We start from the raw sequence: 15,089 nt of genomic DNA, 5'->3' as shown, positions 1-15,089 counted from the left end.
CACTCGGCGCTCCCCGGGGTGAAACCGAACTCGACGCTTGAATTCACGACTCATTACAAAATCAGAGTGAAAAAAACACAAGCGCACAAGAAGACCATGGGGAAATTACAGGAGAGCTATGGTGAATATCAGAATTAAACAGCATAATTAATCACAGCAGAAAAAAGACAGCGAGAGAAGGGAAAAAACAACCACATTGCTAATAAACTTAATAATAATTGCATTGCTTTTCCCCATCAGAAAATGCAATCAGTTCAACCATGAACTGACTAACTAATCTGCATCAGCCGTCTTCAGTGCCAAAACCAGTGACCTGAACACATCTGCACTAAATCACTAAAGTTGATTTCATCTAGCATACCAAGAGGTAAAAAATATAGTTTTGATTAAAATTACTAATAAAAGAGAAAATAAAGAAAGTTAGGTCTTATTTTCATCTAATCAGAATCAAAATTATAAACTGATACTATTTACAGTGGACACACTCAAATGTTTGGAGGTGGAATTATTATTTTTTTAAAGAAATGAATGCTATAAAGAGTGACAGTAAAGACATTTACAATGTTAAAAATAAATACTGTTCATACTGCTTCAATTCATCAAAGCACCCTAAAGAAGTAGCACAGTATCCACAAAAATATTAAACAGCACAACTGTTTTCAACAAATGTTTCTTGAGCAGCAAATCAGCGTATTAAAATGATTTCTGAAGAATCATGAGACACTGAAGACTGGAGTAATGGCTGCTGAAAATTCACAGAAATAAATGACATTTTAAAATATATGAAAACAGAAAACGTTATTTAAAATCGTATTAATATTTCAGAGCATTACTCGTTTCACTGTACTTTTGATAAATGCAGCATTGGTGAACATAAAATACTTTTTTCAAAAACAATTCATTCAATTCTACCGACCCCAAACTTTTGAATGCCACTGTTTTTGCATTACATGACAGAATATAAAACCAAGAGTCATCTGAAAACTGTTCAAACACTTTGCTCAAGATTAATGTAACTTCTGTAAGTTTGACAACCACAAGGGCTACGTGTTGTTTTCTGATTTAAAACCGAAACTTCTTTTTGTGACATTTTTGCTTGAATAATACATGTAGTTTGTACAAAATTCTTTCAAATAAATCCCACTTCGTTTTATATTCGTGTAATGCACTGACATTCATTTTAATTGTGGCTTCGCTGTTCTTCTTGTACTGTTCAAAGGCTTGAGACGTTGACTATCGACATGGTTCAGAACGATAACTCGAAAAACGATACTCAGGATTTTCTCTGTCATCTTTTTTTTCCCACCTTGTTTGTTTAAGCTCGTATTTTGTCATTGTCTGTGTTTCTATCTTCTGGCTTCAGACCGGTCGTACAGGTACTGATTCTTTTCTCTGCTGGTAAAGCAGAATAAGTTTGTTACACTGTCTTTGCAACAACACTACGCTAATACAGAGGGAGCGGCCAATAAACAGGAGTATTCTCTCTGACGTGACACCAAGCGCGGGTCACCTCATTTAATCATGGCGAAAAACTGTCCCTCCTGTATATAATAATTAAAACACCTTTTATAGAAGACTATCACGAGTACTGTTTTCATATCATGTGATTGTAGATCATTTCTAAACATTTTACAGTTTTTAAATTAGAACAAACTACTGAATGCACCTTTAAAGGGATAGTTCATCCAAAAATGAAAATGTTATGTTTATCTGCTGACCCCCAGGGCATCCAAGATGTAGGTGACTTTGTTTCTTCAGTAGAACACAAATTATGATTTTTAAGTCCAACCGTTGCAGTCTATCAGTCGTATAATGCATGGCAATGGTAACAAATCTATGAGGGTAAAAAAAACATGCACAGACAAATCCAAACTAAACCCTGCCGCTCGTGACGACACATTGATGTCCTAAGACACGAAACGATCTGTTTGTGCCAGAAACCGAACAGTATTTATATCATATTATCGTTTCGTGTCTTAGGACATCAATGTGTCGTCACGAGCCGCAGGGTTTAATTTGGATTTGTCTGTGGATGTTTTTTTTACTCTCATAGATTTTGTTACCATTGCCATGCATTATACGACTGATAGACTGCAACGGTTGGAGTTAAAAATCATCATTTGTTTTCTTCTCAAGAAACAAAGTCACCTACATCTTGGATGCCCTGGGGGTAAGCAGATAAACATAAAGTTTTCATTTTTGGATGAACTATCCCTTTAAGTGTCCAAATTTGGCGCCACTGGAAAAACATCCGAAAACCTCATTCAGAAAGTTGGTGTGTTATATAAACACACACACTTTTTTATAGAAAAAGTTATCTGGGGCTTGGGTGTTGCTAGCTGTATTTGACTGTTTTCAGCTGATAGTGCCAGCAGCATTCATCAGTTTGACCATCAAATGATCAATAGCAGCATCCTTACTCCCAGCACTGCCATCAATCGAGGTATCAGAATCGAAACACCCACAGTGACCCAGACAATCGATGTGTCGTAAGGACAAACATGGGCCTAAGGAATCGGTCTTATCCTGTTCTGGCATAATAGAGACTGGGGTTAGTTGTCACTAATTTTACAACACTGAATATACAATTGATTCAATACAATGAATTAATGACTGTTGGCCCTAACAATGTTTTGATATTTGTATGTATTGTTGCATGCATTTCAGATCAAATATTTCACTATTTAGTTGACTTATGTCTGAATTTCAGAGTGGAACTTTATTGTATTCCCTAGTTATTCAATAAATGTGACCCCGGAGCCATGCAGTCATAAGTCACATGAGTATATTTGTAGCAATAGCCAACAATACATTTTTCTTTTATGCCACAAATCATTAGGATATTAAGTAAATATCATGTTCCAAGAAGATATCTTGTAAATGTCCTACCGTATATATCAAAACTTAATTTTTGATTAGTAATATGCTAAGGACTTAACTTGGACAACTTTTAAATTTTTTTTTTTTTTTTGCACCCTCAGATTCCAGATTTTCAAATAGTTGTATCCCGGCCAAATGGGGTCCTATCCTAACAAACCATACCAATTAATTCAGCTTTCAGATGATGTATAAATCTCAGTATAAAAAAATTTTGAGACTTGGGCCTATAACTGGTTTTGTAGCCCAGGGTCACACATATTACAAAATTATGATGATATTGGAATTGAAACTTGAATGATGAAATCACAATATTTAAATTTAAGACTGAAAATATGAATGTTTCAATCGATAGACAAAATGAAGCATTTGTGTACGGATTTTTTTTTTTACTCAGAACCTTTGAACCTTAAAACAGTTTTGTCTTGAAACACTAAACTACATTTTCTGTAGTACGGATCAAGTCAGAATTAGGATGCTGGTTACAGGTGGATGTCGGATGCTGGTGTATATTGATATTGATAAGAGCTGCTCCACTTGTGGCGCTATGAATCGTTTGGAGTCGGACGCATCTGGATTCAAGACTCGGAAAGACACGGATGAGCAGCGATACGTGCCTCGACTGATCATAAGACGAACCGGACATACAGATTTAGCAGGCCAGACTTCTGATCTACCGAGACAAAAGATTCATGAAACAAACAATGACTCTCTGTAGCCTATAGCCCAGGGATCCTCAAATCTGGCCCACGAGATCCACTTTCCTGCAGAGTTTAGCTCTAACCCTAATCAAAAACACCTGAGCATGCTAATCAATGTCTTCAGGATCATTAGAAAATCACAGGTAGCTGAGTTTGATCAGGGTTGGAGCTAAACTCTGCAGCGCATTGGACCTCCAGGGTAAGATTTGAGGAACCGTGCTATAGCCTATAAATAAGCACCTAAATGCGAATCACACGAGGTCGTTTAGATGAAGTCTTTAGAAGGCATATGTGTTCATTTCACGTGTTCATATCATTCATTCTTCAAAAAAAAAAAAAAAGAATGTGGAACATTCAATTATGAACATGTATCTCTAATGAAAATAATTCATCAACGTTAACAGGCGTGAGTCAGAGCAGAGGTCCGAATGATTCATATCATATGGAGAGAATGTCAAAGGTCCAGTACTGAAAGTTCAACAAGCGAGACACCTAGTGGTCTGTTTTTGTCATTGCATGTGAAACTCCAATACTCCAATACACTTACAACTTAGCAACAACAGCTCACGCAAGTTACGTAATCAGATTACATTTAGTCATTTTTTCAAGTAACTAGTAAAGTAACGCATTACTTTTTAATTTACAAGAGAATATCTGAGTTACTTTTTCAGATAAGTAACGCAAGTTACTTTTTTTTCTCCAATTTATAGACTGACAGCTCTCCTGTGCCCATGTTGAGAGAAATCAGATGTTACTGTAGTTCAAAATAAATATGAATATGCATTAATTCATCTCACTCATACAAAAAAAACACAGATTCAGTATTCCTCAAAATGAATAAAAATAATGCAAATATGACGCAAACCTGCAATAATTAAATGTTAAACAACACAAATATGCTTTATGTATTTAATCCCATTCTATAAACCAATGTCTTTGCTTCTGAGCTTCGATGATCCAGTTCAACCATACTAATAAGCACAAATCACTCTAGACAAACATTCGTGTGTCTTTGTTTAAATGTTAAACAACACAAATATCCTTTATGTATTTAATCCCATTCTATAAACCAATGTCTTTGCTTCTGAGCTTCGATGATCCAGTTCAACCATACTAATAAGCACAAATCACTCTAGACAAACATTCGTGTGTCTTTGTTTATTGCTGAAGTGTGTTGAAATTTCTTCTTCTGCATTCTACAGTACGGACGTAAATTTATTTTCCCTTCAGCCCGAGGCTTATTCATTTCACTTTTGGTGTGAAAAAGCGTTTATATTTGCCAAAAATAGAACTTTTTTCATTTAAAATCAAACAAGCAAGCCCTGTCCAGATTTAAAAAGTAACGCAAAAGTAACGTAACGCATTACTTTCCATAAAAAGTAACTAAGTACCGTAATTAGTTACTTTTTTATGGAGTAACGCAATATTGTAACGCATTACTTTTAAAAGGAACTTTCCCCAACACTGAGCTCAAATTATGTAATTTATAAAAAAATATCAATAAGCCTCGCCTTGAATTATGGTAATTAAAAATATCGGAACACAATCCATAGAAGAAAACGCTTTGGTGTAAGTGCATGAAGGCACAGCTACTGGAACATTCCACGAATACGGTACGCGTTTTATATTGTATATTTTTATACGTATAATATTAGGGGCAAAAAATGTATGTTTAAATCGTCTAGATCAGGGGTCATCAGATTCGGTCCTGGAGGGCCACTGTCCTGCAGAGTTTAGCTCCAACCCTAATCAAACACACCTGAACCAGCTAATCAAGCTCGTACTAGGTATACTTCAAATTTCCAAGTAGGTGTGCTGAGGCAAGTTGGAGCCAAACTCTGCAGGACACCAGCCCTCCAGGACCGAGTTTGGTGACCTCTGGTCTAGATAAACTATTATCTAAATCAGCGGTGGCGAACTCCGGTCCTGGAGAGCCGCAGCCCTGCAGAGTTCAGCTCTAACCCTAATTAAAACTCACCTGCCTGTAGCTTCCTAGAAACCATTCAGACCTTGATTAGCTTGTTCAGGTGTGTTTGATTAGGGTTGAAGCAAAACTCTGCAGGGCTGCGGCTCTCCAGGACCGACGTTCGCCACCCCTGATCTAAATTATCCTATGAAAATAGCTAGATTTAAACACCAATGTTTCTATCCCCCATAAATAATGATGTGGCCTGCTGGTCTTGACTTTCTAAAAATCCATCCAATAATGAAATCAAACGTAATTTTGACAATTCTGTTTAAGTGCTATTTCATTGATTCATTTCAGATACGTTTAAACATTAATTTCACTGAGCAGTTTTTATTTAAAAGAAGAAAAATATACTCCATTTTAAGAGCTTCAGGCCCTTTGTGTTATCAAATGCAGACTCGAAAGACTTGAACTGTCTGATACTCTCTGCCTCTTTCAAACCTTATGGTTTTTTATAGCTGTAAATTGAGAAGGTTATAACAGGGTTACCTTGAAATAAAACATAGGCCTATTAATATACCCTTTTGGGAAACTGTCAAACACACAGTTCAGATTCCTAATATTGTTCTGAAATGGGACGCTGGAAAGAAACTAACAATAGTCAATATAAGTATGGTGCCATAACTGGGTAGTTTATATAGCATGTCAGACTGTGAATGACAAAACTATATTTAATCTAAAACTACTTTAGGTATTTCATTAGACATTCTTTTTTTTTCAACTCTGTGTGTTAGTAGTAGTACATTCGTCCTCAAATGCACCAACATTCTTTTGTACAGCATTTGATGGTGAAATAAACAGCATTTGTTATAAACAATATTCATTATTATTTATGTTTGTCTTGTAAAATATTACAATTCAAAATATCAGTTTTTCCATTTTAAGATGCAATTTATTCCGGTGATGGTAAAGCTGAATTTTCAGCATCATTACTTCAGTGTCTTCAGTGTCACATGATCCTTCAGAAATCATGCTGATTTGCTGCTCAAGAAACATTTCTGAGTATTATCAATGTTGAAAACAGTTATGCTTCTTAATATTTTTGTGGAAACCACGACACATTTTCCATGTTCTGTGATGAATAGAAAGTTCGAAAGAACAGTATTTATTTTAAATAGAATTTCTTTCCAACAATGTAAAATTCACTACAGTCATAATTGTCCAATTTAATGCATCATTGCTGAATAAAATTAATATCTTGATTACATAAGTGAAACAAGTAGAAATAGTAAATGGCAAAAGATGCACATAAAAAATGCACATTCTTCAACTATAAAATAAAGACAAGAGACTGATTTTACAAGATTGATTTTATTAACTATAATACAGGTCACAGAAGGCCTTACTGTTTATACACCATTCCCACTGAGACTAATTACCAACTTCATTTATTTCAGTTTTTTCCCATTCTATTTTTTTTTCTTTGTTCATTTTTTTTCTTCCTTTTTTTAATACTGAGAGTGGCAGACCCCTCTCCCTGACCTGGTCTTGAATCATGCACTACATCATTGTGGCCTTTACACCATTCACAAAAAAAAAAAAAAAAGGTCTCATTTTTTAATTATTAAAATAAAACATAAAAGGAACACCTTTTCTATCACCATTGACTACAGGGCAAAGTGTCAGACCCCCTAACGTACAAATAAACAACCATTCTGAATATAGTTTTGCTCCTTTCTTCTTTAACTTAACAGACAATCTGTCACCATTGTTGAAAAAAGAAAAAGAAAAAAAAAATAATAATAAAGTGATGCAGCCAAATAGGATTGCTGAAACAATGTCACATTTTTAATACACGCTTGTCATGTCGCTTTTACTCGTCTTCCCCTGCCCTTTTTTATGACCATTTTTTTATTTTTTATTTTGCACAGTCTTTGGCTGCGAAGGACAGTCGGCTCTGAAAGAATACATTGAAAATACACAGAGAATGCAGCATTCATACAAAGTACCAGGGGCGTATAGGACACACAGCTCCCGATTTCCCAAAATATACCATTACTCCTGCTCTCTGAGGGCAAAAGACGTAGTGTTTAAGCAAGAACGGTTAAAGAGTTGCAGCTCATCACAGCCAATCAGAAGTCAGAGTAGATGTGGATTGAAGTTAAAGAGGGACAGGGCAGGTGTGGTTCACTTAATGTATTACAGAGAGAGATATGCACAAAAATGAAGTGAAATCTGCTGTGGGATACATTCAGTTTTCTCCATAAACGTGATTGTTTCACAGTTTCACAGCGTCTGCCTGCTTGAAAACCACGGCTCACAACAAACTGACTCTTTTGAGTTCAAATAAACACAAAAGTCACAGAAAATGATCCGGAGTGAGTAAACTTATGAAGTATAAGTGCTGGGGAATATTGATATAAACTTGAAAGCTAAATGGCAGCTTTTGTATTTCAACCATGTGTTTGTGAATGCATCCAGCATTTTCTAGAAAAACAAAAATGTAACATTAGCGTTAAGAGTTTCAACATGCAATACCTGCTTTGTCCACTGGGTGGTAGTGTTGCGCCCCAAGAGCTCACAAACGGAAGTCCACTCACAAGCTACCACATTAACTTTCCTGTTTCCCATTAACCAAGTTTTCTTCTCCTAATCTTTTTTTTTTTGGCATTTTATAAACAATGTCATCCTTCTGAGGTCAACTCTGAAGTTGAGACATTTAGTCAGTCTTGACAAAAAGCTCATATTCTCACTCTGATAACGCACCACATGCTGATTTCAAACACATTGAAGACTTTATCTTTTCCGAATGCCATAACAGCTATGCCACTCTCATCCTCCTCTAGGCTTCCACAGCTCACTGATTCAATGCCATCCGAATAGATACAGCACAGCGTGTCTCCTCTAGTGCGAACTTCCTTTACCTTCCAGAACTGTGAGGTAACTCTTGATTTAGTGCATACCTCTCCTCTAAAACGCAGGAGGACCACAACCTAACCCATCCCTTAGAACTCATCACTTATTGGTTCACCAATCATGAGCGCAAAAAGTAATCCACAGATCTAACATGAGGAAACGTCTTGCAAACGTGTAATAAGAATAATAATACAGCTCCCAAATGAACAGACACCGAACAAAGCCGAAGATCCTCGTGGAGCAGGAAACCGAGGGTTGTGTGGTTGCGAGGACATTCTGCAATAAAAGAAGCATTAGTCTTCCAGCATGTTCTGGAGGCTCATGTGACGGGAGGATAAAGGGGAGGAAAACTAGACCCAGTTCGACAAGTTCTAGTTTTGTCTTTTGATTTCCTTCTCTCTTTAAAAAGCGGTTTCAGGATAAATAGGAGGGAGGAATATGGTTGTGTTGCCACGTTGGAAAAAAGCATTTATTTTTCGTAATTTATAACTGGTCGAAAGTTACAACACAAATCTGGTGAATATATAGACCACCCTGTTGGCCCGCTTAACCTTATTTCTAGGAGGTCGCGTGCAGTGGCCACCCGAATATGAGGTGGGCTTCATACATCCTATCTCCCATTGGTCGCCGACTGACGAAGACAACACTGCAATCTACGTCAGATGGACCCATTAGAGATCTGGGTTTGGGGTTACCACACTTCATGTGCAGTTGTCTAAATGTGTGTGAGGAGCATAAAGGGCCAAGAACAGAGCAATTTATAGAGTAGCATGATGCAGAAAGAGGGCGATGAAGTGTGGTTGATGTAGCTCATGTACTCTTGACCTCTTTCTTTCTCGTTCCTCTACTGCTTGTGATAAGTCCGGCACAGCCGTGCAATCTCCTCAGAAGTTTCTTCCATTCGATTAATCTCTTTCAGTGCTCCTCCTCGTCTACAGCTTCACAGCATGTGTTGTTCCGTAGGGGTGTGATGGGGGTGGAGCGAAGGCAGCAGAATTGGGGGTGGAGAATGGGGCGGGGATTGTTGGGTGGGGCTGAAGGGCGGGGCTACATGTTGTAATGGGGCGTAACAGGCGGAGTAGGCGGAGCCTTGTATGGAGGAGGCAGAAGACAAGGTGGTGGTAGGTGAGGCGGGCTGTCCGGGCAAGCCACTGGGTGTGTCGGCCAAGGGCTGATTGTAGAAGAAGAAAGCACACTGGTGGATAAAGTTCTCGATGATTGTCTGGTAGGTGCGTGTAGCTGTCAGCGCGTCCATGGTGGTGAAATCGGGCCGCATTAGAGTCGGCCAGAAACAGATGGACAAGTTCTCGCTGGTCATTAGGTTCAGGCGGCTGTTTTGACTCACCCTGAGAGAAAGAGAGAAAAAGTGAGAATGAAAAACATTTGTGCGAGCGAGTTGGATCGTGTCTTGCCCTAGGGATGGCTCTGATTCTCACTTGTTCAGGTGAGTGATGACGTATTTGAAGACCTCGTAGTTTTCTCGAGGGAACCTGCGGAGCACGTCCTTCATGGTGTGGAGGCGCTGCTCTCGATCACTGATTTCTGCAGGGGGCAGAGAGGGAACACGGAATGAGAGACAAACACATTTATTTTCTTCATGCTTCACAGGTGTTCGCTTGTCCCACAACACACAAATAGATAGAGGGCGACAAGACACACACACTGGAGTCAGTCTTGACAATGGCTTCAATGCTTGAGGACCTTCAAGCCCAGTGTGTTTCTGTAATGTCATGGTGTCCTATTAGCTTCTTTAAAGTAACAAAGGCACAGACCCCAAGCTATCTAAAATATACAGATATATTTTAAAGGATTAACAAATGTATGTACCATAAACACAATATTAAGCTGTCCCACACAAACAACATGTTCAACCCTGTTACCATAATGACCCACTCCTTAAGTTTCATTAAATTGAAACATTTTGGAAGCCAAAATTTTGACCGTTTTTATTGGGAATACAAGTACATAATTAAAATGTTTTGGTTTCTACACCGATTGTAGATTTGACTGCATTCGTCAAGCTTAACTTTCAACCCTGTCACCCAAGTCCTGACAACAGGGTTGAATGTTGCAAATAATATAAGGGAAATAAAAATGTATCAGAAACGTAAATGCTTCAAATCTACATTTGGTTACAAACTAGCTTGTCCATGCTAAGTGACATCTTAATTCAAGTTTAATCTGCAACTGTTACGTATTCTGTTATATTTACCAGTATATTTTAATAGAACCTTTAACCAAAGACTTAATTAATTTCATCTGACTGGAGTGTCTATACCACCTTTTTAACTGCTGCTAAATCATTACATGAAACAGTATTTTAGTTTTAAACGGTCACACATTTTTGTAATAGTGTTATAGGGTGGAAAACTTAAATATAAATGTAAATTAAAACAGCACAGTTTTTGTATTATTAATTTTCAAAAGAGATGTATGCACTCTTTTGTATAGAGTACTAGAAGTGACACTTAAAAATATAATGAAAGAATGAGTTGTCAATTTCAAATATTAAAAAAGGAAACAAATCAGATTTTAAATTGACAAATTAATAGATAAGAAACTCTTTAATTCAATGTGTTTACAGGTCAATAAAATAAATACAAATTTAGATATAATTTAAATAAAAAAAACACCAATTTAAAACTGTTCAATTCAATTTTTTTTAAATAGTTAAATAAAACAACAAAATAGTAAACGGACTCCTAATCCTCCATAATTCTGCACCAGATTTGTGAAAAATGCTGAAAAGTTGAAACTGAATCACTCTATTTACTCCAGATGAAATGTAAGTGGGGACTCTTTCTTAAAACACTATCCATGTTTGGCTTTGGGACATCAGATTGCTTGGAAGCCATGCTTGAGGAAGTAATTCAGGAATAAGGAGTTCTAATATGCACAAAGGAAGCAGCACACTCCACGTAAATCAATAAACAACAACTCTAGGGAGGAGTAACAGTGAAAAGGTGTGTGTGTTTGCATGCATGTGTGTGTGCATACTAGACTTCCCATCAGTCTCATCTGGGGTGACCGATGGATTGTTCAATGAAGCACAGTGTCTCACACACACAAACAGTAAATGTACAGAAATAATTGTGTAGTGTGTGCAGTTGCACACACACACACACGCCCTGGGTGCAGCGACCTTGATGGTTGCGGTGAGTCAGAACGGCTTACATCAGCCCTTAACGCTGTGAGCCTTGTGCCAGAACATGTGACCACTACGGCAGATGTGTTCCTCCCTAGTCTCACACACACACACACACACACACACACACACACACACTCACATCAGCATTATGCATTGTGGCCCCAGATGCAGAATTACTGCAGTAACTCGAAGGAAAATGTGCAGAACCACTATAATGCCAGGCTGTTGCTATATGGTTGCTAGCTAGGGTGATTTTTAGTGCATTTATTTTGATTCTGGAGTGTTCTGGGTCATTGCTACTGACTCCCCATCAAGTTACAGAACAACATTCAACACTCTGAAGCCCTATTCGCACAGGATTAGTATTACCTGGTGACCTCTAGTCATGTGTAGTAATTGCGGAGGTTATCTGTGATCTTAATCCCGTGCGAATCGCCCATGTCTGTAACTTGTAAAGTAAAAATTTCCCCGCAAAGGACCTACCATATTTCACCAAACACAGAGGTTCTGTGATGATATTAGGCCCCTGCAAATCGGTATCTCTGCGATTGGCCAGGATTTGTTGAGGTCATATATCATTTTTTCAAGGCTTTTGTTTCCTGTGCACCTTTTTATCCATCTTTCGCGAAGAATGGAGGCTGCGTTTGAGTGTTTTGATAGTATTTTGGGTGCTAGGTCACAGCGCTATACACCATACAACTATACAATTTGCAGAAAGAGAAAGCTGAAAACCATCAGAAGAGTGAAAAAAAGAGGACTGATTAGAAGGAGATGGACGAAATGTATAGCAGCGTGCAGTAAGGAACACTCTTCAGTTTATGATACATAACGTATATCCAGGAGATAAGTCAGTAAATTCGAGTAAAATCACAGGCTTCGCTTATAACGTGCGAATGTGCCACAAGAAATTCAGATGTGGGGGGGTAATTTCTAAATCACATGAGCTCCCCAGATAATACTAATCCCATGCGAACAGGGCTTAAGAAAGAAATAGCGCAAACACTAGACAAGGATGAAACTTTATAGAGCGCAAATGTCAAGCAACTGTCAAACGGAGTATACTTAGCAAGTTTGCATCAAAACCTAAATAATTCTATGGGACCAAATTATCCTTTGGGTTTTATGGGTATGCTTGGGTATTCATAAGCGCATATTTTGTAATCAATACTATACAGGCACAGCCTGATTTTTCTAACCACACATATTCGGCACACTCATCTTGCACATGTGCTTAGAATTTTCCCACATACACAAAATTTACAAACACACTGATTTTTTGGAACGCGCATATTAAGTGCATACAAAGACATTTTTGTTTGTTTGTTTTAAAAAGGTTCAGCTATATGCATATCTTAGTGTTCAGGTCAAAACTTAAGCATATTTTGGGCTTAATACTTAGGATTAGGTACTTGAATGAAACCATAACCTGTAGTATTAGTAATAGTAATAATGCTCTCAAAACATCAGGACGGCGATGTATTTAAAACCTACCCAGACATTGTTTATTTTGAGACCGAATATGCAAATATCATCTAATGAATAAACCACCACCTCCACCGCCAGTCAGAAAATGCATTAATTTAAATATCCTATTGCGACGTCTAATAGATGGCAGATCAACAAAGCAAAGGATTATTCAGAAGGCCTTAAAGCAGTGCAGGTGCTTCCTGTGTTTTCAGAGACTAAAGCAGAACAAGCCTGCTGGGCTCTTGCCATGGCGTCCAGTAACAGACGGACCAGAGCAAAGCCCCGCCCACCACCTGCAGAGAGTGACACGGCAGTCAGGTGACCTGCCGTCTGTCCTCTCCCTCCATTATCCCTTCCTTCTTACTCTCAATGGGCTTCTGTAATGTTCTTGCATTGGTTAAAAGTGTAGTTGTGACTTAATTAATAAGTGGTTGCTTATATTTAGGGTAAGCATGTAGTTCCAAACCTCACTTTCTTTCTTCTGAGGAACACGAAAGAAGATATTTTGAAGAATGTTGGCAACCAAATAGTTTTGGTTACCACTGACTTGCATCGTATGGACAAAACAAACATTGACATTTTTCCAAATATCTTCTGTTGTGTTTCACAGAAGAAACAAACTCAAACACGTTTGGAATGGCATGAGGGTGCGTAAATAATGCCAAATTTAATTTGGGCGAACTATTACTTTTATCTTTACCGCGTAACTTGTCCCACACGTCAAACACCACTCTGTACACATTAGCAACCGAACAGCAACGCCCAAGCTACCACCTAAAACACCCATAGCATTATTATGTCAAAATTTGCACAGGCAAGATCCCCTCATATTATCAGCAGAAAACATGCAAATGTATTTTTGATTTTAAGAACACAAAGCTAATTTGTAGGGCTCAAATTAGTATGATTATGTTCACTATATAAATTCACTAAAAAATATGCAACTGACTCAAATGATCACTGTCTATGGCCATTTGAACAGTACTAAGATACCGAATTTATATACCAACATTTGAACACTTCCAAAATGATCATACTGATCATACATGAACATACTGAACAATTTAACCAATCAAATCCCCTCTTTTGTGCTTTACTCCACCAGTGCAGGTTTGGGTGTTACGCTTTGTTTTCTGCTGAATCAGGCCTGCTGTTTGTGAAACTATTTAAAGCATGGCAGGACTTGAGAGGGCTTGTTTATTGAGAAACAGTCTGGAGTGAAGGACTAACGGCAATCTTAGGCTTAAGTCTCATCGCTTGTGTGTTGCTGGCTTGGAGCGATGCCCAGAGCAGACAATGCTGAACTTCACACTGAGAGAGAGAGAGAGAGTGTGTGTATTGAAGAACGGGGAGAGAAGTCTATAATACTGCAACAGGAAAACGCACTGCAGAAACTCAATCCATTTCTACTCGCTGGCTTATCCCTTGTTATTTTTTTTCTCCCAGCTCCACACATAGGATGTCCAGCAGAGGAGCTCTCCAGAGCACACTAACCTCAGAGCACTACAACCAAGCACGGTGCTTTCTGACAGTAAACATCTGGCCGTGGGAAATCTTCCCTGTATCGGTGTTTTTATTGATTGTGAGAGTCTGCTCACTGTCATGTTGATACTCACTGAAGGCCTCCACCAGCTCCGTCTGCATGCTGTATGGTACCAGAGGATCGGGCAGCTCTGAGAAGAAGCTCTTCATCGCTCCTGCCACCGTGTTCACAGACATGTCCTTCTCGATCAAGTCAATGTTAGGGTCTATAATGTACAGAAAGAGAGAGGGAATTCGGTTAGACTTCTAAACGGAAGTTTAGTCATTGCAGCTTCTCAAACTATTTGCAATTTAAAGTTGTTAAATTAGTCTTTAAAAAAAAAAAAAAAAGGAAGTGCACCATAATCATTTTAGGGTGCGACTGGTTAAGCGTACATTATCCTTCTAATGGGTGTTTCCTTAACTTCAGGCAATTTTATGTGCTGGGGGTTGATTTTTATTAAAACCAACATATTTCAGTATGATCACATTATAGTGATTTTACAAACTTTACCAGGCATGTGAAAAGTATTTTTGTTACCTTTCACAT

The 15,089-nt window shown here is 38.1% G+C and overlaps 1 protein-coding gene across 1 annotated transcript in view; it reads right to left on the bottom strand.

Annotated features, from left to right (window-relative positions):
• Positions 1-6,842: 6,842 nt before the first annotated feature.
• The window catches only part of LOC107574404 (rho GTPase-activating protein 35-like), a 34,839-nt gene continuing 26,592 nt past the window's right edge, over positions 6,843-15,089 (bottom strand). The window contains exons 5-7 of the mRNA XM_016260837.1: positions 14,635-14,766; positions 9,840-9,945; positions 6,843-9,749 (exon numbers count right to left, since the gene is read on the bottom strand). Of these exons, the coding sequence (XP_016116323.1) occupies positions 9,344-9,749; positions 9,840-9,945; positions 14,635-14,766 (644 nt within the window). The 3' untranslated portion in view covers positions 6,843-9,343. The remainder of the gene's footprint in view (positions 9,750-9,839; positions 9,946-14,634; positions 14,767-15,089) is intronic.

The sequence above is a fragment of the Sinocyclocheilus grahami genome, unplaced genomic scaffold (genome assembly GCF_001515645.1).
Source record: "Sinocyclocheilus grahami isolate Dianchi unplaced genomic scaffold, SAMN03320097.WGS_v1.1 scaffold2214.1, whole genome shotgun sequence".
Classification (NCBI taxonomy): domain Eukaryota; kingdom Metazoa; phylum Chordata; class Actinopteri; order Cypriniformes; family Cyprinidae; genus Sinocyclocheilus; species Sinocyclocheilus grahami.
This window is presented reverse-complemented; position numbering and strand designations above follow the sequence as displayed.